Source organism: Schistocerca cancellata, chromosome 9 (genome assembly GCF_023864275.1).
Source record: "Schistocerca cancellata isolate TAMUIC-IGC-003103 chromosome 9, iqSchCanc2.1, whole genome shotgun sequence".
NCBI classification, from domain to species: domain Eukaryota; kingdom Metazoa; phylum Arthropoda; class Insecta; order Orthoptera; family Acrididae; genus Schistocerca; species Schistocerca cancellata.
Genome location: NC_064634.1, coordinates 138,102,571 through 138,126,189, shown reverse-complemented (window position 1 = coordinate 138,126,189; position 23,619 = coordinate 138,102,571). Strand labels below are relative to the sequence as shown.

Sequence of the window (23,619 nt, the reverse complement as noted above, 5' to 3'; positions counted from 1 at the left end):
CTAATCACCGCGTTGTCGATGGAACGTAAAGCCCGAATCTGCCTGGTACTGTACTGTGTGGAATGGTGGTTCTGTCATGTGGTGTAACGTTACGCCGCATCCAGACGCCTTCGCGCTACAAGGAACCGCGAGAATGTCACGCTTGCTGGCAACTTCCGCCGCACACCGCATCCGCAACGGCTGTGACGTCACACTTCGCCATCTCTGCCTGGAAAGAGATTTCGGCCTCCTGTGTTCCCACAGCCTTGTTCCGTTTTGCACTACCGGAGGCACTCCCTCTCGTAATACCACCATTTTTCAGTACTCTTCTGGGCTCAACGAATTCATCTCAAACAATGTTTTGTTAGCCATAGAAAACTCACATTTCATACCACTATTTCAAACAATCTCGTGATGCATTTCGAGACCAAGTTCACTAAAAGAACAACTTTCATACTGTTGTGAAAGTAGTTCAAATTATTCTTTTAAAAACATCCGGAAATTAAAAATGCAAGGGCTATGCAATGCATATTTCAGAGTTGGCACCCACGACGTTTAGAGATGTTCGTAAGGATCGAATGACACCTTGAGCGCCGCAATAAGTTACGAAATTATGTCACAGCAGCTTAACACGTTATCCAGTGCGCTCTCCCTTTGCTCCACCTACAGTAGATGTGAGACACTTTCAGTCATTCGGTTCCTCAATTTGGCTAAAGAATCGGCGGCCAGCACCCACCGCCAACTTATGGAAACCTATGGACCCGAGATAATGACTCGTCAGAATGTTACAAGTGGATTAGGTTGTTAAGCAAGATCGTCCCGACAACCACGACGAAGAAAGAAGTGGAAGACCATGTTGTTTCAGAATAGCTTATGCAGCAAGTTAAAGAAAAGTTCGCTATGATCGTCATGTGACTATTCACTCCCTGAAAGAAAGCTTTCCACAAGTTTCACGAAGTATCCTAGGTGAAATCTTGTCAAAAAGACTTCAGTTTAAGAAGCTGTGTGCACGGTGGGTGCCGAAAATGTTGACCCGCAGCACCGCGAATATCGCTAATGGGAACACGCGAATTTCTTATACGTTTTCAAACTACGGATGAATCCTCTGCGAGTCTATTGCAACTGAGGGCGAAATGTGTGTGTGTGTGTGTGTGTGTGTGTGTGTGTGCGCGCGTGTGCGCGCGTGTGCGCGCGCGTGCGCGCGCGTGCGCGCGCGCGTGCGCGCGCGCGCGCGCCACTATACTCTTAAGGGGCTCCGGAAAGGCTCAAAATCATGAAAAGTTCAATTTTTACTTTTTTGCGTTTTCTGAATCTGCAGACTATTACCTTTTAATAGATATATAATTTATTCAATTCCGAAGACTACAACTATTTTTAAATTTTTTTTAAATGTGTTCTACATGGGCGTGACCCACTGTGGCGCTGTTAAACTGCTGTCAAATGGTGTTATTATTAACGTCCGTGTTCATCAGGTACATTTTAGTGATGTGACATAAAGTATGTGTTGTGGCTAACCTGTGATGGTTCAATATATATCGCTGGTGTGATTGTCGATTGTTTCATGTTTATTTACTCTGTCGTTATCTCGAAAATATTCGTAATTAATTCTGTTTCTTGAGTCTCTGTTTTGTTGAAGTATAATAATGAGTAAAAGTAAAGGCTATTAGGCAAAATACACAAAGTGTCGACGAAATGAAGAAGGCTGTTTGGGCTCTTTTTTTTTTTCATACTTCTTCAACCGATGAAAATCCCCAACATAGCTTGTGTCCCAAAGAAGAAGACAGTTGGTGTAAATATAACAAAGGATTGCTAACTGGTGAAGTATACACTCATAAGCATAGTCTGCCTCATGCAATAATGGAGGTGATAAAACCTATTTTCAGAGACTTAGCAGCACCTGAACTGTTGAAAAAGTGTATTCACGGAAAAACTCAAAACCCCAATGAAAGTGTAAATAGTGTTATATGGTCGAGAATCCCCAAGACTGTATTTGTTGGAACAGAAACACTTCACTTTGGTGTGTATGATGCTGTTGCAACTTTCAATGATGGCAACATTGTAAGGTGCAAGGTATTTAGAAATATGGGAATGAAGATAGGTTCTAACATGGTACAGCGATGCTTGCTTTAGACAAGGAACGCCTTCGGGCTGCAGACAGGGCTGTAAAGAGTCTAGAAATACAAGCAAGAGTAAACAGGAGGAGGAACAAGAGGAAGCTGGAGGAGGAGTTTGCAGAGGATGAAGATAATCCATCCTATGGACCTGGAATGCACTAAAAAGTTAATCCAATCTTTGTCGCTCGATTCCCAAAACTTTTATTTTCTCATACTAATTACATGTTTTCTAAGGATCTTCCAAACATATTTGTTTCAAACTTTCAGTAAATGTTACACAGTACCTTCTGCATAATTTAACACAGCCTTTTTCCAAAAAACTGTATTTTTGAATATATAAATAAAAAATTCCAAAAAAATGTTGTGAATTTTCATTACAATTGAAAAAAAATCATCTTTAATAACTGAACTAAAATTTTGTAAAATCCCTGTGTTAAGTTGTAGCCCATGTTCCAATAAATATTCTGTAAAAAGTTCAACTTCCTACCTCAAATACTTTGTGAGGAAAGATGTAATTTATAAGCGTTATTTTAACATTGCAAGTATAGGGCGTTCCGGAGCCCCTTAAGTCAAAAAGTCAATCTATGCAGAGGCGCTGTACCCATTCTCCATCCTCCAAAAAGTTGAAAGTTCAATCTTCAGAGAGGAAAATCATGGCGTCCGCATTCTGGGACTGGAAAGGGCTCATGTTGGTCTATTACACGCCAAAAGGTACCAAAATCAATGCTGCTGAATACTGTGAGACCCAATATAAGTTGAGGAAAAAATCAAAGACAGAAGGAGGGGAATGTTGACTCCATCATGACACCCCAGACCCCATATCGCCCGGCATACTCGTGATCTGCTCGTGTCGTTTGGATGGGACAATGTGACTGATCCACCCTACTACTCTGGCCTGGCACCCTCTGATTATCACCTCTGCAGTAAATCGGAGAAGTTTGTGGGTAGACAGCGCTTTTCGAACGATGAGGTGATCTTTGAGACGTAACAAATTGGCTTTGAAGAGATAGAGTGGACGGTAAACGATGAGAGTATATAAAAGCTGGCTTCAAAAATGCATTGGCTTCAATTTTGCCACTTACCACATCAGTTTTAATTAAAATTATTAATTTTTCGATTTCTAACAATTGTTGTATTCTTCTTTTCTCTATGCCTCTCGTAACTTACATAACACTATGGGGGCTACGAGATTCTAGAATAAGGCCACAGTTGTATTGACTTTCAAGTACCGCAGGCCGTGAACTACTCACTCAGACACGAGAACGGATAAAACGAAGAAAAAGAGGCATGTTCACACAGTGTGTCGCAAGTACTGATTTTATGTAACAAATATTATTAAAATTATTTTATGGAAACGTATCGTTCCCGGCAGATGCAACTTCTTCGAAAATACAGTTTGGCGAGACACTTTATAACTCCGAATCGGGTTCCCCTTGCGCCAATGTCAACTGCACTGGCATAGCTGAAAAGAAGTAAGTTCTATAAGGGTCCGCCCTCTCCTTTCCTGGGGGAAAAGAAAGAAGAATTGACGGTGAGGGTCGGGCTGCTATCAGATAAATGGGGGGAGCCAAGTTGTCTGGAAGTGAAACACTGTAGCTTTCATGCCTGCAATAAATAACATACAATAATTAAGAACAGTAGTCTCACACTCTCTCTCACTCTCTCTCGAGGGAAATCAGACAGGAAGAGCAAGATTGGGAGAACGTGGAATCGTCGAGTCTTGTTCCTGGGCGGCTTTTTCCTTACGTGAAATTGAAATCACCAGTTTTCTCCTCCAATTGCGGAAATATTCTGTTCGCACCCACCTACATAGGGAGAAATGATGATCACAACAAAATAAGAGAAATCAGGGCTCGCACTTAAATATTTAAGTGCTCGTTTTTCCCGCGTGCCGTTCGAGAGTGGAACGGTAGAGAGACAGCTTGAAGGTGGTTCATTGAACTCTCTGCCAAGCACTTTATTGTGACTAGCAGAGTAATCACGTAGATGTTATGGTCGTCTGGGAAAGTGGTGTTGTGTTCAAACAGCCCTGAAGACATTTTCAGATGTCTGGACGTTTTCTTTCAATTGTTGTGGCAAGAATCTGAATTGTTGGGAATAAATGCTATCCGTTACTGTCACATTACTGCCAAGGAATTTCTAGTACACAGCATCCTCTTTCCCCATCCAAAATGCCTAATATGATTACCACAGGACAAACAAACTTTTACACAGTGACTTTTTACCCCCTCTTTGCCTTAATCATTTATTTCCTTTGTTTATGAATTCATAAAAAAGTGCTATTATCTTTCCTAGTCGTAGCATACTGCTCACATTAAAGTATACTATATTTAAATATTTCCTTGCCACATCTTCTCCGATGACTTCTCTCTCTAGGCTAGGCAAGTGTTTCAAACCGCTTTTACACAGGTCATCAGCGTCTCCATCATCTTAGTTCACCAACAGCGTAATTTAATTCCCATTACACAAAACCAAAGGGATTTTTACAAGTACAGACTTACGTACGACGATTCTTAGATAATATGCTACATAATTCCTAGGATAGCAGTGTTCACATAACGTATGCAAACGCACGAGTTTTTTCAACAACGTAATGCATCATTGCCTACAAGGACGAAAGAAGAAACAATCATTATGATATTTTTCGGGCAAAACACTGTCGTATCTTAGTACTTCGTTCTTTAAATTCGATTTTCTGCGAGACTCCAAATGTTGAGTACCTTTGAGATTCGTGGCAACTGTGTCTCTTGACAATTCCTCAAGAACTTCGATTCCCGTTGATCTACTTGGCAAAGAGCTAAGAAATGCGGTAAATGAAAGACTAACCAGGAACGAAGCAGATGGTTTCTCCTCTTTCGTTAAAAAGTCCGGAATTGCAGCTGAGATCAAGACTACCGCTAAACTGTGCACGTGAAACGCAGTCAAGGCCGTGTTTTTATCAGCGAAGACGCAGCACGCGATCTCACTGGAGAGTTCGCGCTGTGTATTATGTACTCTATGGACACCGCAGTACTGAGGTACTTAGAGTGTGTCATAGTCCATCTCACATGTACAAAGGGTTAGAAATAAACAGAGCTTCTGAAATTTCGAAGGCCGGAAGAAGGAAAGGGCATAATACCTCCAGGAAGTCCATGCCTAGATAAAGCTCTGTGATGTTGAAACCGCCCTTACGGTTGAGGACAGCTTAAAGGAACTAAAGCTCGAATTGTTATGGGGGTCACTATCACGCTCACGAGAAACGAAACAAACGCACAATGACGAAACAAGCAGTGTTAATGTCTAAAAATCTTTTACGGCGCCTGGTGCTGAACGTGAGACTGTGGGAGAGCGATCGTACCTGCTAGGTATGAAGACCCCTCTTCCTGCGTGCGGCAGGTGGGCTGGCCAGCAGGTGCGGTTACAACGGCGCTTCCCACGCCTGGGGAACCCTTGTGTATACAACTGATGCCCAGACCTTTGGCAGTGTGAAACACTAGCTGCGTACAACAGTTACCCACTTGTAACTCAACACTTTCTGCCGAGCATTTCATTTCATAGGGCTATTGGAAAATGGTTCTGCGAGGAAGCGAAGTGTACGTTGCGCTCGAGTGCTAGTTTTATTACACTTTGCTGCCGAATGTTTACATAGCTATCGAGGCATGTGCACTGGCAAACAAGCAACAAGTGTAATCTTTAGATGCGCTTGAGACTTATTCTTCAGCGGCAGTTATTTTGTTTGTTTCTACTTTTTAAGACCGGCGATTAAAATGTCCTAGGACACGCAATCTATTCCTGGTGAACATACACCATCACGATTCAGGTGACAATGTCAGTATACATCAGTTTATTTCTAATCAACGTACCTCCGTTCCCCCTGTTACGAGATCGCAAAACTGCATATTTTCCCGGCATATGCAGTCTCCGCGAAAACAGGAAACTCCGGAGCATAAAATAACCGTGTTCTCTGAAACTCTTCGCTTCGATTCTCGGGACCGCCCAGGGTTAGAACCAAATAATGGCACCACTGTACGGCCCTTGACAAAGACGCCGTTGTTGGCGCGCCCTCGCCATAAACACTGTAGGGAAGGCCACTGTGTCATCCGGAAATGCGACGCCTCCCACACAAAAAAGAAGCCGCCCTCGCCGTGGAGATCCTCTCGAGTGATCTGTTGCCATTCAGTTATTTTCCACTAACAGGGCGAGCGCTTTCTTAGATGCGACTGCCACTCGCTTATATTCTAATAGCAGCGTAGTTTCTCCCTATCCATGACCCATAGATCCAGATCGCTCTGACAACTGCTAAAAACATCTCTACCATGCTCACATGTTCCTTTGTAGAGTCTTGCTCAAATCTGTGTGTGGCACGTAGAGGTCAATATCGTGCAACAAATGTTACACCGGTAACTCAAATACTGTATAAATACGTGTAAAACACTTGTGAGGAAAAGGCGAGTGACAATGTTCTGGAAGTATGTCGTCCTCTTATAATTTTGCATGTTAAGAGATAATAACTGTGTGCAGCTGTTTACAGGACTTAAGCTCTGGTTATAAAATCAAATCGAATCTGATTATGAAATCATATCGGATCTGGCGACAAATTAAGAAATGCCAGCAGGGGGGATGAAACATCAAGTGTGAAAAGAAATTTGAGACTGTGACGTTGCCTAAAAACCTAGAAGATTTTACCTTCAGTTTCAGAGGATTATTGCCCCTCCTCATACTACAGTTTTGCAATTTGTTTCTTGAATTAAATAGTGATGAATCTCTTTGAAAGATGAAGATTAACAAATGAACATATCTCTCTATCTGCTTATTTTGTTATGTCTCTAAGCCATTTCAGGTGAATACTCTTACAGACCCTGGTCAATTTGGTAGAAGAAATTTCCATAACTTGGTTGGGAAATGAAATGGAGTTCATGGTGTATTATTGGTTATCAGCTCTCTATAATGTCTACCAGAACCATACGAGACGATTTACGGTGAATCCTCCGTTGAATGGGAATGTTACGAATGGAGGTCCCTTTAGTGATATGGAAGAGTAATACGCGTGTGTCCGCTTCAGGTTTGAACCTCTCTGTCTGTTCTATTTTCGTAGTCATCCGCCACACAAATTTAACACTACAATGGAAGAATATGCTTTGTTGATCTAACGTCCTACCCCCAAAATTTGGACACTTTCAAACACATCCTATGACTCAGAATCATTCTATTTTCCTCCAAAGAATGTGGGATCTGCTAACCAGCTCCTCAACCCTGCAAGTTGCCAACCTCCCCCCCCCCCCCCCCCCAAAAAAAAAAGTTAAGAAATTGGGGGCGGTCAGCCAGTCAACTCACGGACACAATGCAAGCTTTCACTGACCATATTCTACTCCCAGTAACAGCACCCTTTTGGAAAGCGCTGTTTCCTCCCTGCATTTTTTAGAAGTCCATTTTAAACAGGTACTGGAAAACACCCACCAAGATAGAAAGCTCACTGACCCTTAAGCCTTGTAGGTTCTGACCGCAAATCAGATTAGATGAATTAAAGAAAATCTGGTATATCACAAGGTTAGAGGAAGCCCCCCCCCCCCCCCCACACACACACACACCCCCCTTCGGACAACTACAATTCAGAGATTTATTTCTGATATGTTACTTCGGATGAGACGTGCGAGTAACACCGTTGTCATTGCAGGTGTTTCCACAGCTATTTTCTACAAATAAAGTAGGCGTTTTCCGCATGTTGTAAAAGAGCGCAAAGTGAGAGTTGTTGCAGTGTGCATAGATGTATACCGAAATAGTAACGAAGCAATAGAAGAGTCGTGACTCTAGATATCAGTATTTCAAAATGAACATAACGAAACGTTCAGTCAATAACATGAGGATTTTTTTTTCCTTCGAGGGCGCCTAAGAACTGATATAAAGGCAGCAAGCAGCATCTAATAAGACAGTGACCGTGCGGCCAATGCAATATGCCTGCTGACGTGACGGAGTTGTGGTTACGTATGATGGTTAACGATCCGGAATGTAGCTCCCGTCCAACGATCTATTTAAATTGTAACTGGTGCTAGATCACTGCCTACTTTAGGCGCGTATCGACATTTAAAAGCGGTCGGCGATTTGATAAGAGTACTCGGAACGATTCATATATCTGTGGTTTCTGATGGCGCGGAAATTAAAGTAATGTGTGAAGATAAAGATGGGTCGGACATTTCGTTGTGAAGTGCAACAACGTCGCTCCGTCAGGCTATCACTCGTCAATTAGCAGCTACGGGGTTATCTGGTGCCACTGACTTAACCCTGCATCTCATCCTGTTTGCTTGCACAGATGAAATCCAGATCACTGTTTGTGCAAGCAAAGGGTTCGCCTTGAATGCTCGCCCAGTGCAGTCACATACGATGGTTTCAACACAAAAAACATGTGTGAAGGACAGCTGAGATTGCAGATCTCACCCTGGCTGTACCTTCAGCAATAAATAGATAAGTAAATTACATGACAATTTTCAGATGACGTGTTTTTCGGTGTCCAGTAAGTTTACCTTTCGGCCAACAATATCTAGGCTTGATCCTGCCTTTTTCGGCAGAGGTTGGTCCAGTGGGAGTTCCTTTCTGGGTATGTCGTGCAACACCCTCATAGGGTGGTGATACTGAGTGTTGAACCAAGGACTAGATATAAATTAAGTAAAATTAATTGAAGCCCAGAATTGATTAGAAAACCTCATTAGTTAGAAGCACCAGTACCAAAAATTAAATATTAATTTTGTGGGTGTTCTAGAGGGCAACCGAGAGGTGTCCCGGGTGGTTATAATTAAACTTTCCCTATTTAACACCTTTTAACACGGAAACTAATTAGCGTACGAGTACCAAACTTGGTAACATTAATGCCAAAGACATGAGGAAGAGAAATAATGCAGAATTAATTTACCTGAAACACTTTTGATATGCTGCTACGGTACATCATACCATTATATACCGGCACCATTACTGCTACAAAACGGGCTTAATATGGCGCACATCAGTGTCCATGAGAGTCTGAAAGCAAAGGATTGCATTCTGCACAGCAAACCGAATCATGTCCGTAGGTATGCTGGTTATCTCTCTTGATATGCTGCGCGTCTGCGCTGCGTGCTGAGGCGCCTTGTCACGGTTCACGCGGCTCCCTTCATTCCGAGGTTCGAGTCCTCCCTCGGGTATGGGTGTGTGTGCGTAGTCCTTAGCGTAAGTTAGTTTAGATTAGATTAAGTAGTGCGTACGCCTAGGGACCGATGACCTCAGCAGTTGGGGCCCATAAGAACTTACCACAAATTTGCAATATGCTGCGCTTCAGATCAGCACGTATGTAAATGTTGCCCTGGTAAACCCCGTCCTTCAGGTAGCCCCACACCCAGAAATCACAGGGAATGAGACCAGGTGATCCTTTTCGGCCAAGCGTTTGGAAACGATCGGCTAATAATTTGATCGTTTCCAAACGTGTTTCGGAGAAGCAGGTAAATTTCACGAGCGATGTGCGGTGGGGGCCCCATCTTGCATGAAAACTGTTAAATTCAATGCGTCTCTCTCCTGTAGGGGGGGGGGGGGGGTGTTACGTAATGTTGGCGAAGCATATCAGAGTAACGCTGGCCAGTCACACTGCAAGTATTTTGATTCTTGAGTGCCAACCTGTTCAAAAAAGAATGAACCAATGATGATCGCAGCTGTGAAGCCACACCATGCGGTGACACGTTCACAGCAACTTCATGGAAAGTGACTGGAGGTGAAAATCCCCACACTCGGCAATTCTGTGTGTTCACCTCACCCGTCAGAGAAAAATGAATTTCGTCTGTCCATATAATGGTCCAGGGCCAGCCCTCGTCAACTTCAATCCTTGCGAGAAAGTGGAGAGCGAAGTCAACACGTCCTTGTGCGTCCTGTGGTGCAACAAGTACGGATACTGGTTAAGAGTGGTTCGAAGCACCTTCTGTACAGTGGATCACGGGATGTTCAACTGTCGTGGCGCAGCAAGCGCACTGCCTGACGACGGGGAATTGCGTGCAGCGCTGTCTGCCATAGGAACAGCGATTTCATTAACTATCTGTGGTGCCACTTCATCATGCTCCGCATTGCAGGTGGAGAAAGAGGACCCTTCCGTAATCTTTTCAACCGGCGGTATTCTCGAAGTGCAGCTGCAGCATTACTGTTGTTTTGATAATAGAGATTCACCAATAACGTCCTGCTCCTTTTCTCCACGCTCATGTTAACACGCCAAAAAGTGCACTGCGACTGGTCAGGTGTGTGAGACTATGAATCACGAAGACTGATCAAGGCGCCTTGTGACCATAGTTGGAACTCGATGGTGGCGCTGTGATCCTTCGAAATCATGCTCCCCATGCTCTGGACGTTAATGCTACCAAGTTGGGTACTCATACGGTACTTAGTTTCCGTATAGTAACGTGTTAAATACAGAAAGTTTAATCATTACCACCCGGTATAACGCAGTTATGTTCCTCAGATATGGAGGTATTTTTCCCAAATTTTGACGCCTATGTAATTCATATTATGTATATATGAAGACAGTAACTGTTCTCGAAAGAACAATACTGTTGACGACAATGCAGCTTTTCCCAGAAATAAATGATGACTAACTGAAACCCTCAGCTGCCGACAGGTGTTGTTGATATACCTCGATGTGGACAGCTGAAAATGTGTGCCCTGACCGGGATTCGAACCCGGGATCTCCTGCTTACATGGCAGACGCTCTATCCATCTGAGCCACCGAGGACACAGATGAATAGCGCGACTGCAGGGACTTATCCCTTGCACGCTTCCCGTGAGACTCACATTCCCAACTGTCCACAATTCTACATATGTAATGTACTTTATAGACATTTGCCCATCCACTCATTACTCGCGTACGCTTTGGCACACATTTTCAGCTGTCCACATCGAGGTATATCAACAACACCTGTTCGCAGCTGAGGGTTTCAGTTAGTCATCATTTATTTCATATTATGTAATTCATAGAATTAAAGAGTTACAAACTGTCGCCAAGGTGTTTTCCCTCGGAGCCGTTCTAGAAAAAGGACACATCGTGATGTACGGGGAAACACCTGCAATGTGAATATGGCGGCAAAAAGGGCGCCAGCACCCGTCAACCTAACATAGCAAAGCCGTTCTTTCAGAACCTGCTGCAAAAGACGCAGTTAGGTTGGTTATAAGCAGTAGTGCCACTCTCGTCAGTCGACTATTTTCCCCTGCGCAGAAGCTTTTGAATATGAACCCTTGATCAATAGTCTCGTTTACTTCGTAGCTGCACTCTGAAATTTCCATAATCCATGTAGACAGTCATACGACCACAATGGCCAACAGTTAGGGCACGATGTTCGTTAAAAGATTAGCCGCGTGCTGAAGCCTCAGAAGCTAAGGGATGCCTACTCTACCACGGTCTCTCTCTCTCTCTCTCTCTCTCTCTCTCTCTCTCTCTCTCTCTCTCTCTATCTATCTATCTATCGATCTATCTATCTATCGATCTATCTTTCTCTGTGTGAGTGTGCGCATGCGTTTAATGTTTATGTGCTAAGAGGATGGCAGTAACTCTTTTTTTATCAAGTTCGATAAGAGAAGTGGGTAACCTCGAACAATGGAAGTAACGATGAATATATGGACAACGTTCTTAACGGCAACGTCTTTTGCGAAGTAATAGAGGTACGACCATTATACAATACACTGTCTTATGCAACTCATGTAACTGAAGTAATAATGTAGTGTTACTGTTCATTCAACGTATCTGAACCTTTGGCGAGGGTTCAAATCAAGTGGTGAAGCAGTGCCAACGTTGACAACAAAGCTTACGCGACCCTCTCCTCAGAACGCTGCAATGGACCAATCAGCCGAAGAGCCGACACGGACAACGCGGGCCAGACGCTGACGTCTTTTTACCTGAGGTAAAAACAAAAAGGAAACACAGCGCCCAGACAGCCCAGCCGGGCAACGAACTGCGTTCGCCAGGGTCAGTGGCTTCCAAACTGGCCAAGGAAAGCCGGAACGCGTCGCCTTGCTGGCAAAGGTCGCGGAGGTCGTAAACGCACGGCTCTCCTTCACACAGGACGTGAAACCGACAGCAACGACGATCACATCATGCTGAGGTTGAATTATTTGCCCTACGTGATCGTCCTTATCCGCTACTATAACCTTCCACAATACAGCGACAGATTCATATCACCTTACACTATCAGGAATTCAGTTATCCAGCGGGTGCCAGTTCAGCTTAAGGAAACTTAGGATAGTTTTTTTTTTTTTTTTGTTTTCAGCTTTTCGCTGTCTTTGATACATCAAGTTAACCTCCTGCGATCTCACAATTTATACCGCAGTACAGGCGGACGCGAATCGATTAAGAAAGAAAATATTACATAGATATTACCCCACAACCCTTATATATTAAAAGACGTCACGATTACCAGCCTAAGCTGCTTACTGAATAATATTTTTAGTGACTATCTCTTTCTGTAACACAGACCATCATGTGTCAACAAATATCAAAGCAATACACACTGATCAGCCAGAATATTATGGCCGCCTATCTAATATTCGGTCTGTCCACCTTTGGCACGTACAACAACGGCGATATATCGTGGCATGGGACCAATGATACTTTGGTAGGTCGCCGGAGGGAGCTGGCGCCATATCTGCATACACACTGGTCACTTAATTCCGGTAAATTTCGGGCAGGAGGAGTGATGAGGTCTGACGCCATGTTCAAGCACATCTCAGATGTGTTAGGTCAGGTTCAGACCTGGCTAGTTGAGGGGGTGAGGGGGGGGGGGGGAGGCAGCACATGAATTGGAACTCGCCGTTGTGTTTCTCGATATACTCCATCAGACTCATGGCCTTGTGACATGTCTTGTTGGAAAAAGTGCCACTGCCATCGGGAAACACGATTGTCATGGAGAGGTGTACGTGATCTGCAACCAGTGTACGATACTCCTTGCCCGTGAATGTTCCCAGTAGAGATGGGTAGTTCGCGAACGAACGGGTGCAAAGGAACGGTTCACCAAAATGAACGAAAGGACCGAGTAACGAATTCCAAGGAACGATCGGTTCATAGTTCACTAGTTCACATCGGTCGCGGCGGTCACTTCGGCAATTCTCGTTCCAGCCTCGGTCGCGCGCTCGTCTCAGTCTCTGTCTCCCTCGGCCGCACTCGTCGTTCTTCGCATGACCACCTGTCTCAGATCCACTGCCGACTGCTCCTAGTTGGTTCAGTATCCAGATGCTCGTTTCGTTCACTGCGCTCGCCCATTTTACATGTGTTCCAAAGTGTTCTTGCACTTGGTTCTGGCTATTCAGCGTCCACGGCCGGTAATCGAAAAGTATTTTATAGTTACATAAATTACATAAAAATTACGTCGTATGTATAGGTACGTCTTTTCAGGTAACAAAAGGGTACATCAGCTCACTTCATTATATCGATAAACAGCAGAAGACATATTTTTTGGTTTCATCGACTTGACTTAGCAACTAAGTTTCAACAATTTGCTTAATTTTAAGTGTAAGAAACTCATATAAAACGATTTTCATGTGTCTTTCATATACAAAACATTACATTTAGGAAGGCTCTAATTATTTTTAAGTTTGGTTCTTTCCGATTTGAATTACCTGCTAGTTTGGTTTCTTTGAAGAAAAAAAAAAAAAGAGTGGGTTGTGGGTCATTTTGGCTCAGTAGGAAAAGCGGTGCCTCTCCATTTGAAAAGACTTAGATTGCCATAAAATCGTATTTACTTATTATCTCAAAAACATTTGTTCAGAAGGAGCTTTCAAACCAGAAACTTTACTACTGCGAACTTAATTATCATTATTATTGCTGCATTAACTTTAATAATGCTACATAAAAACCCAATTTTTACTAAGCGTGTGACGCAAGTGTGATGAGAAAACCACATTTTATTTTATGCTTCCATAAAGTCTCTACTTCGCCTCCGAACCCAGAGACAACGTGAAGTGTATATACGGTGTAAACGATTATTGTTTACAACGTAGCACAGCTATGTAGTGGAAGTCGAAACGAAGAATTTTATAGAAGACACTTGTGGTCTATTAAGTTGGGAAACAGCCACCAACAGGTTTACAAGACTACATGAGCTATAGCCCATGCGCGTCGCGTGAGTTTTTCATGTTCTCTTCTCCAGCTCTCTATACATCGACATCGATTGCTTCGCAATTGTTGCTTGCATTAGCTTGTTATTTCTTCACTGCCTAGTTATTACATGTTTGTCTGTTTGTTGTATCTGCTCGTAACGGGCAACACATCGTCCGTAATTGGCGAGCAGTCTGTACTCGGGGCCGGTTTTCCGTACACCACCCTACATTATTTCCCTGCGATCAGCCACGCTGGCTAAACGAGAGGTTCTGCAGAATCACAGAAATTACTTCTAAAAGTCTGTAAGAATTTTGTAATGAATAAAAACTCCAGGGAGGGAGGCATGTGACCCCTCTTGGTGCCCTCCATCCTTCAGTTACGTACACTACTAGTTTTCAGTTTTTCATAAGAACCATACCAAGCACAAATGGACTATGAACGAGTAAAAAATGAACGGTTCCAAAAAAGAACGATCATCAGTGAACTAGTTCCCAAGGATGAACGAGTTTGCCCATCTCTAGTTCCCAGAGTATAATAGCCCGCCGCCAGCTTGTCTCCGTCCCGCAGTATTGGTGGCAAGGGGCTGTTCCTCTGGAAGACGACGGATACGAGCCCTCCCAGAGACATGATGAAGAAGGTATCGGATTCATAAGACCACACAATGCTTAGTCACTGCGCCAGCGTCCAGTGCCGATGATCAGTCGCGGTTGCCGATGTCGTGGACGGCTGCTGGGGCCCGCCGTTAGGAGTGCTCAGACACACTTGTACTCTACCCAGCATTAAAAATATGTTAGCCGGCCGGAGTGGCCGTGCGGTTCTAGGCGATACAGTCTGGAGCCGAGCGACCGCACCGGCCGCAGGTTCGAATCCTGCCTCGGGCATGGATGTGTGTGATGTCCTTAGGTTAGTTAGTTTTAATTAGTTCTAAGTTCTAGGCGACTGATGACCTCAGAAGTTAAGTCGCATAGTGCTCAGAGCCATTTGAACCATTTTTGATTAAAAATATGTTTGTTCTGCCACAGTTCGCCGCCTGTCCTGTTTTACCGGTCTGCCCAGCCTACGACGTCCGACATGTGTAATGAGGGGTGGCCTCCCAGCCCACGATGTCAGAACGTGGTTCCACGTTTGTTTCGACACGTGTTGAAGACTCTCTCCACAGCACTCCTCAATACCCGACAAGTCGTGCAGTTTCCGAAATGCTCGTGTCAAGCCGCCGGCCCATCACGATCTGCTCTCTTACATCGTGCGCATTCCCCATTCTATATATGGACGGTAGGCTCACTGATACGGAATGCGCCGTGCGTGTGTCTCACTAAAAGTCATTCCTCGCCAGGGGACTTATCGCCTGGACGGGTTTATATCGATAGAAGGTCGGTGGTAATAATGTTCTGGCTGGTCAGTGCACTTACCACAGGTAATGATGAAATACACTACTGACCATTACAATTGCTACACCAAGAAGAAATGCAGACGATAAACGGGTGTTCATTGGACAAATATATTATACTAGAACTGAAATGTGATTACATTTTCACGCAGTTTGGGTGCATAGGTCCTGAGAAATCAGTACCCAGAACAACCACCTCTGGCCGTATTAACGGCCTTGATACGCCTGGGCATGGCATCAGAGCTTGGATGGCGTGTACAGGTACAGCTGCTCATGCAGCTTCAACACGATACCACAGTTCATCAAGAGTAGTGACTGGCGTATTGTGACGAGCCAGTTGCTCGGCCACCATTGACCAAACGTTTTCAGTTGGTGAGAGATCTGGAAAATGTGCTGGCCAGGGCAGCAGTCGAACATTTTCTGTATCCAGAAAGGCCCATACAGGACCTGCAACATGCGGCCGTGCGTTATCCTGCTGAAATGTAGGGTTTCGCAGGGATCGAATGAAGGGTAAAGCCACGTGTCTTAACACATCTGAAATGTAACATCCACTGTTCAAAGTGCCGTCAATGCGAACAAGAGGTGACCAGGACGTGTAACCAATGGTACCCCATACTACCACGCCGGGTGATACCCCAGTATGGCGATGACTGAGACACGCTTCTAACGTGCGTTCACCGCGATGTCGCCAAACACGGATGCGACCATCATGATGCTGTAAACAGAACCTGGATTCATCCGAAAAAAATGACGTTTTGCCATTCGAGCACCCAGGTTCGTCGTTGAGTACACAATCGATAAAACAGGCGCTCCTGTCTGTGATGCAGCGTCAAGGGTAACCGCAGCCATTGTCTCCGAGCTAATAGTCCATGCTGCTGCAAACGTCGGCGAACTGTTCGTGCAGATGGTTGTTGTCTTGCAAACGTCTCCATCTGTTGACTCAGGGATCGAGACGTGGCTGCACGATCCATTACAGCCATGCGGACAAGATGCCTGTCATCTCGACTGCTAGTGATACGAGGCCGTTGCGATCCAGCATTTCGTTCCGTATTACCCTCCTGAACCCACCGATTTCATATTCTGCTAACAGTCATTGGATATCGACCAACGCAAGCAGCAATGTCGCGATACGATAAACCGCAATTGCGATAGGCTGCAATCCGACCTTTATCAAAGTCGGAAACGTGATGGTACGGATTTCTCCTCCTTACACGAGGCATCACAACAACGTTTAACCAGGAAACGCCGGTCAACTGCTGTTTGCGTATGAGAAATCGGTTGGAAACTTTCCTCATGCCAGCACGTTGTAGGTGTCTCCACCGGCGCCAACGTTGTGTGAATGCTCTGAAAAGCTAATCATTTGCATATCACAGCATCTTCTTCGTGGTGTAGCAATTTTAATGGCCAGTAGTGTATATTATGAATTATTCTATCATAAATCTACTCACCAATGGAAAATCATATTGCCCATTATAGCTGTGATGCCTTGTAACTATCAGTAGATATCATTATAGAAGAACAACTAATATTTCATTTTATTACTGACACTATAGTATTATCTATATCTTGGTGATCATTACACATTATTCACACAAATTGAGGGTTGCAGATTCAACTAAATAGCTAGATATCACAATTTCAAGCAACTAAAATAAGAATCATCACACAGAAAATTTTGTAGTGAAAGTGAACCAGGAAGCTTGTTTTATTGGCAGAACACTCAGAAGTCCAATCAGATCCACTAAAGAGATTGCTTACACTACGTTTGTCCGACATCTGCTGGAGTACTGCTGTGCGGTTTGTGATCCTTACCAGACAGGATGGATGGATGGATGGATGGATGGCTGACATCGAAAACGTTCAAAGAAGGACAGATCGTTTTGCACTAGCGCGAAATTGGGAAGAGAATGTCACGGTTAATATACACGAGCTCGAGTAGCAATGGTTAAGAGAGGCGTTTTCGTTTCTGCGACATATTGTCAGAAATTTTGAATCACCGCCTTTCTCCGAATGCGAAAATGTTTTGTTGACTCTCGCTTACAAGAAAAGCAGAGCCCGTACGGAAATACATAGGTGTTTTTTTCCTACTGGTCGTTCGAGAGTGGGACTGATTTTTGTTTCATTAACTACACTTTTTTCAAACTAACAGAATGTGAACATCAGTTATCGGACATAAAATTCGTACAGTAGTACGACACAGTTCTCCAAAAAAATTCGGAAAATTCTCCTCACATTGCAAAATTTCAGACCGCTTTACTATTTTTAAGTTGATATATATTAAATCCTGGCAGATTCAATGCTTAGTATAAAAAGTTTAATGATCGTAAAAGAACTGTTTCCAGTATTCCTGGTAGCAATATTTTGAGTTCTGTTTAAACTTCAAACAACAAAAGTGCAAATGATACATTGAAAATATTCAAACATTTTTAAGTCGTGAGGCTACGCCTATAACTATCTGCAGTTATTTTCTAATTGTCCTGATGTTGAGTCTACGGTTTTCTAATCTCATGTCACTAAATGGCACCGTTGTCTTTGCCTGTGGTATGTTGCAGGGTCATCACATCAGTCCACTTTTCGATGTTTCAACGTGAAGACCACTGTATCACTCACTGTTTGCACCATAGAACAACAGAAGTCTGTAATCAGAGAAGGGAGCGCGTGGGGGCAGAAGGGGGGTGGCGGGTGGGGGAGCGCGTGGGGGCAGAAGGGGGTGGCGGGTGGGGGAGTGCGTGGGGGCAGAAGGGGGTGGGGGGTGGGGGAGCGTGTGGGGCTCAGAAGGGGGGTGGGGGCGCGTGGGGGCAGAAAGGGGGTGGGGGCGCGTGGGGGCAGAAAGAGGGTGGGGGGCGCGTGGGGGCAGTAATTCATAGCTTCATTGAAGACTTTCAGTACAATATGGGAACAATCTTTTATCACAGCAAAGTGTTTACCAGTGGACTGCATAGGTCAAATGTGGTCGAACGAGCCTGAAGAATAAAGAAAGTGCAGAGCAGCCACAACTAATGCCAATACTAAACGAGTCAGTGCCACGATTCTGAATACCGGACGAGTGATCCCTAATAGTGTGACATATCGTATATACAGGTTCTGCATATGTAATCGTGCATAACAGGCTCAACTATCACCAAGTCTGGCGACATGGACTCCAAAACAACCCTATGAAGAGCACAATGTAACCTTGTGATAAGCTATCAGCACTCACTGCACCGTCATGCTAACGAAGGTGAGATGTTTCTGAAACGAGTTATCACTGGAAATGGGTGCACTTGAAGAGGGCCATCTATTCAGCTCTGATCAACAGGTAAAAGAAGCTGTGCATACGTCTCTTGCTATCCAATCAGCCCCCCCCCCCCCCCCCCCGCCAGAGGGTCTCGAAAGATTGTGCAATGGAGGACCATGTACAAGTAGGGTGAAGAGCTATAACAAACTATAAAAATTGGTTGCAGACAGTTAGTGACTTACCCTCATAGATAACATCCTTCTACTTTTAATTACTAACTGCATGAAAATGCGAGTAATCACAAATTAAAATTTGATACAAGAACACCGAATAACAAATCGAAATAATACCTTTTAATTTCTAGATACTGAACAGTATTATCTATCTGTTTAACTACCTTTTCACAGTAGGGGTTTCACATATCCATCAAATTTTAATTTACTTTCTTGCAATTAGTACCAGATAGAATAAATAAATTATTTTCATTAAAAATTGTGATTTGATAAAAAGATACGGAGTGTATGAGTAAATACAAACTACACTGCCCATGTGTGTGTACTTTTATTACTGTAAATAAGTCCATTTACTAACTGAAGTGCGTGTCATTGCTGGACAATTAATAACCTTGTAATGTACTGTGCTTAACAGCAGTCGAGAGTCTTCTACCTTCAAAGACGAATTTTTCTATTTTATTTATCACCTCATCCTCTCCACCTGTCTGTGTCCATCGCCTACTGCACCCTCTCTCTTTCCATGTCGTCCTCTATCCGTCTCAGCTTTCCCCAAACCATGCCCATGGCCATGTCCAAGTCCAAGTGTAGCCCTTGCAAAATAGGTGCAGAAAGCAGGCTGATACTATGCAACATATCTGTCATGCAGTGTAGCCTACATGTCAGGGGCTACAGAGCTAACTCTTGCCCCTGATTTGCACGCCATCCTGCAAACCCGTCTATAAGGTAGTTGGTACTATTCCCACATGCTACATCTGTAGTGCAGGACGGACTATATGGCAGGGACTGGAAAAACGTTTGTACCCATATCTCTGCTCGTATGGGAGCTAGGAGGTTGTGTCCTGTGACAAATTTGGCTGCAACCCATCTAGGGGGGGTTTGGGAGGATACCCTGCCTCTCTCTCTCTCTCTCTCTCTCTCTCTCTCTCTCTCTCTCTCTCTCTCTCTCATCTCCCCACCATTGCTCCCTTTGTATGTGTAACAGACTGTGTTGTACTACTTTAGGAAGACCCCCAAATTCTCTAAGAATGATTAGAGAAAAAGAGGTCCAGTTTGTAAGGTCTCCCATCATTAGTTTGATTTTTATTTGCAAGAAAAAGACAAGAGATTTTACTGTAGTTTTCTCAGATGTAGACGCTGGAGACAGCCAATGTGCGGCTGAACCAGGTGGGATTATAATCATTTTTCTGAAACTGGCAGTTTAAGAACGTGCGTGTGCATTGCGTACTGACCTGGTCGTGGGCGTGGGCGCGCGGCCGCGGAGGTTGTTCCTGGAGGCGACAGCGGTAGGAACTGGCGGCTTCTTCCTTGTATTGGGCGGCAGATCCCTCGTGCGTAGGCTCCGCACTGGGACGGCGGGAGACGCCGGGACCAGCTGGTGCCGCCGAGGCGGCGGCTGCTGCTGCTTCTGCTTCTTCGCGGTGTCCTGACTGCCGCCAGCCGGCTTGCTGCGCACTGGCTGGACACCACCTCGCGTCACACTCGCGATCACCCGTTTCCTGCACAAATCGTGACCAATCGTCTGATTAACTTCTCTATTCACCGCCTCCCATATATCGAACACAATGTACACTGCTAGGCACTGGCAAGGATAGCGAACAACCAAGTATTACCTGCTGTTTCAATACAGCATACTAGCAAGAATACATTTATGAATGTGTAGGTTATTTGGGAGAATACTGCACACAAAATGTTGCACATAGATCTGCAACAACGTATCTCGACAATGAGTCGAACTGAGCCCCAGCAGCAGATATGCGTCTTCAGCCCTACAGCAGAGTTCAACAATCTTAGTGGCTGTCGAGCTCTGGTGTGCGAGACTCTCCTGATGCTATCAATGTATGAGACATCTGGAGGATGTACCGCCCAGGTCAAGTTGAATAACCTCTGTATCCAATTACGTCAGAGAAGCACGGATAACAATGCGGTCTTGCGTTATCTTTCTGAAAGGTAAGGTCTCAGAACACTGGAAAATAAGGCACAGCCACAAGCCCAAAGTAGTCTATGCAAACAAGAGGTGATCCTGTTGTGTACCCAATGGTACCACACTCCATCACGCCTAGTATTGGGTCCACACGGCGATGACAAATGGAATCTAGTGAAGTGCCATCTCGTCTGACTATCCAACACTGTTACGGCCATTGTGATGCTGGACGCTGAACCAGTTTTGTCTTAAGAGGCGACAAGGGTCCACCAAGCGTCCAGTGTTATTGCTGGACGTAGAATTGTCGGGGAGTTCCTATCTGCTACTGCGTCAAGGGAAACCATAACCCATGACCGTATTTCTAACAGTTTATGGTGCTCTGGGAGTCGTCACACTGCCCATGTGTGTACTTTTCTTGGTGTAAAGAACTGCATTCACTAACTCAGGGGCATGATGTAGCTGGACGATCCCGCACAGGCTTTGCGAGCAATACATTTGTTCTCCCAGGCAGTACACATGTAGAGCCATATTAGCATGGCAGACATAGCATCTTGACCAATGCGATAATCTCAACCACAGTCCTGCAGCTGTCGAAATCAGCCAGGTGCAGGTAGACGTTTCTACTCTTTAGGTGATGCATAACACTAACTTCTCATAAAATCAACCAACAAGATTCCAATGCAGTTTCTGAATGAGAAACCCACTGCAGAATATTTCCTTCCATGCAGAACGGTGGTGACGATTCGCCTATCTACTCTATGCAAATGCGCTGGAATGCCAATCATTTCCATATCGAAGTAGTTGTAAGTACTACTGTTGCCACTTTCACGTTAACTGCGTGGCGGCTTCATGATACTGTAATTTTAACTATGTAATCGCAGAACTTATATAAAATCATTAATACAGCATCAACAATAAGAAACTGACATCGTAGTCGAGTACATCAACTCGGAAGTGCTGCTGCATGCAAGATAGGAGTGCTGTCAACAGCTTGCGTCATCTGTACGTAGCAAACGCGTGCACATGTTGAAACTACAGCGGCAATCGGCAATGTGAGATGGAGTGAAAATGGTGGGGTAACCATTTTTCTCGGGTGGGTGAACACATGACTTACTAGACGGACAGCGACGGGGGAAATCGCAGATTTAGCAAGCCGAACTCGAAGGTAAAATCTCGAGTCTCGTGGTTCTCGTAGATAGGATCAGTATCTACAAGGGCTACCCAAGGACAAGGGCTACAACTCGTGGGAGTACCAGCAGTCACGTGATCTCATCCCAAAAAGATGAGATGGAGATGCCATACCATAGTAATTAAGGTATTGTGTGGACTTTTTCCAAATAATACTGGGCTTGATCGCTCGTTTGGTGAATCATTAAAGGTGGCCTTGAGGAACTATGTAAGTGCCAGAGAGAGAGAGAGAGAGAGAGAGAGAGAGAGAGAGAGAGAGAGTTTAAGAAGAAGCTACAGGATGAAAACTGGTGTCCCTACGCAGCATAGTTATATCTAAATACAGCTAAACTGTGTCTGCCTCCTCCGCATCCCTAAGTAACCCTGTCAATGCTAGTGTAGTCCTCTTGCGTACTCTATGGTGATTGGAGGTTCGACACTTTACCTCCATCCTACAGCATCCTGCAGCACACTGCAGGTAAGTTTTAGGGCTTTCCGGTTAAAAGGAACAGAGATCGTAAACCTTTAAGTATTTATCCCCGAAGAGAACTCTGCATGACGAGAAAGGCGTAGGCACGTCAGCAGGCCGTTAAGTCGTGGAGGGGGTGTCTTAAGAGCTGTTAGCTGCCAGTGGAATGCGCACAGGAGAGCAAACATCAAGGCGCGCGACTCCGTAATATATAGTCACTGACCTTATATGCTGTGCAATCCGTCAGCGTTATTCTGTTTTTCTCTATATACTGCACTCCTGTGAAACACCTTCGCTTGGAAGTAGTCATGTTTTAATCGCAAACTGAAAGCATGTTACCTCACATTTTGTCAACACTACACCCTCGACTGAAACAATTGTAAGTTCAAGGGACTTGACAAGCATTTCGAATAACGGATTTCGATTTAACGCGAGTTTGATGAAGATGAAATCAGGAAAAAGTGGAACCAGAGTGTACGTAGTTTCAATAACATACTAATTTCTTCACGAACGCAGAAATTAACAACTAGAACTCACAATAAAGTTTTACCAGTTTCATTATTTTTTATTTTAATATTTCAATCGAAATGCACACACTATATTCCGCGACTATGTAGGAAAACTGCACTTTCATTAATTTTACCATGATAAACATACGGTGTGTACAAAATGGGAGTGCTTACGACAAATCGTCTTAAAAACGAGATTTTGTCTTTATGAATTTAGTGCGCCATTCCCCCACTTGCTGCAAACCCTTCAGTGCCCGAACTAGCAGCAAATTACTGAAGCTATTTTTTAGGTACATAACCTCAGACATATGTGTTTGACCTCCACGTTGACTAGGCCATTGAAATAAGCGTTTTTCAAGAGGAGGAGACTCAGTTAGCCGGTCCTCTTTGTCCCTCCCTCCTTATGATACATTTCAGCAGTCTTACCGTTCAGCTTCGTGATTGTGGACACCGTGGATGACTGAATCCCGAAACCTTCCGCTGCATCCTGTTTTTTCACCACCAGGGGTTCAATAACTCGTTTCTTTTCTTCGGAAGTCTAACGCATTTACTT

The 23,619-nt window shown here is 44.3% G+C and overlaps 1 protein-coding gene and 1 non-coding gene across 8 annotated transcripts in view; both read right to left on the bottom strand.

Annotated features, from left to right (window-relative positions):
* Window positions 1-23,619, bottom strand: part of LOC126101575 (cytospin-A) — a 534,312-nt gene that overhangs the window by 207,870 nt on the left and 302,823 nt on the right. For all 7 annotated transcript variants that reach the window (XM_049912225.1, XM_049912224.1, XM_049912227.1 and 4 more), the window contains exon 3: window positions 20,230-20,496. In XM_049912225.1, the coding sequence (XP_049768182.1) occupies window positions 20,230-20,496 (267 nt within the window). The remainder of the gene's footprint in view (window positions 1-20,229; window positions 20,497-23,619) is intronic.
* Trnat-ugu (transfer RNA threonine (anticodon UGU)) lies at window positions 10,736-10,810 on the bottom strand. Its single transcript has one exon. It is a non-coding gene; the product is annotated as a tRNA-Thr (tRNA).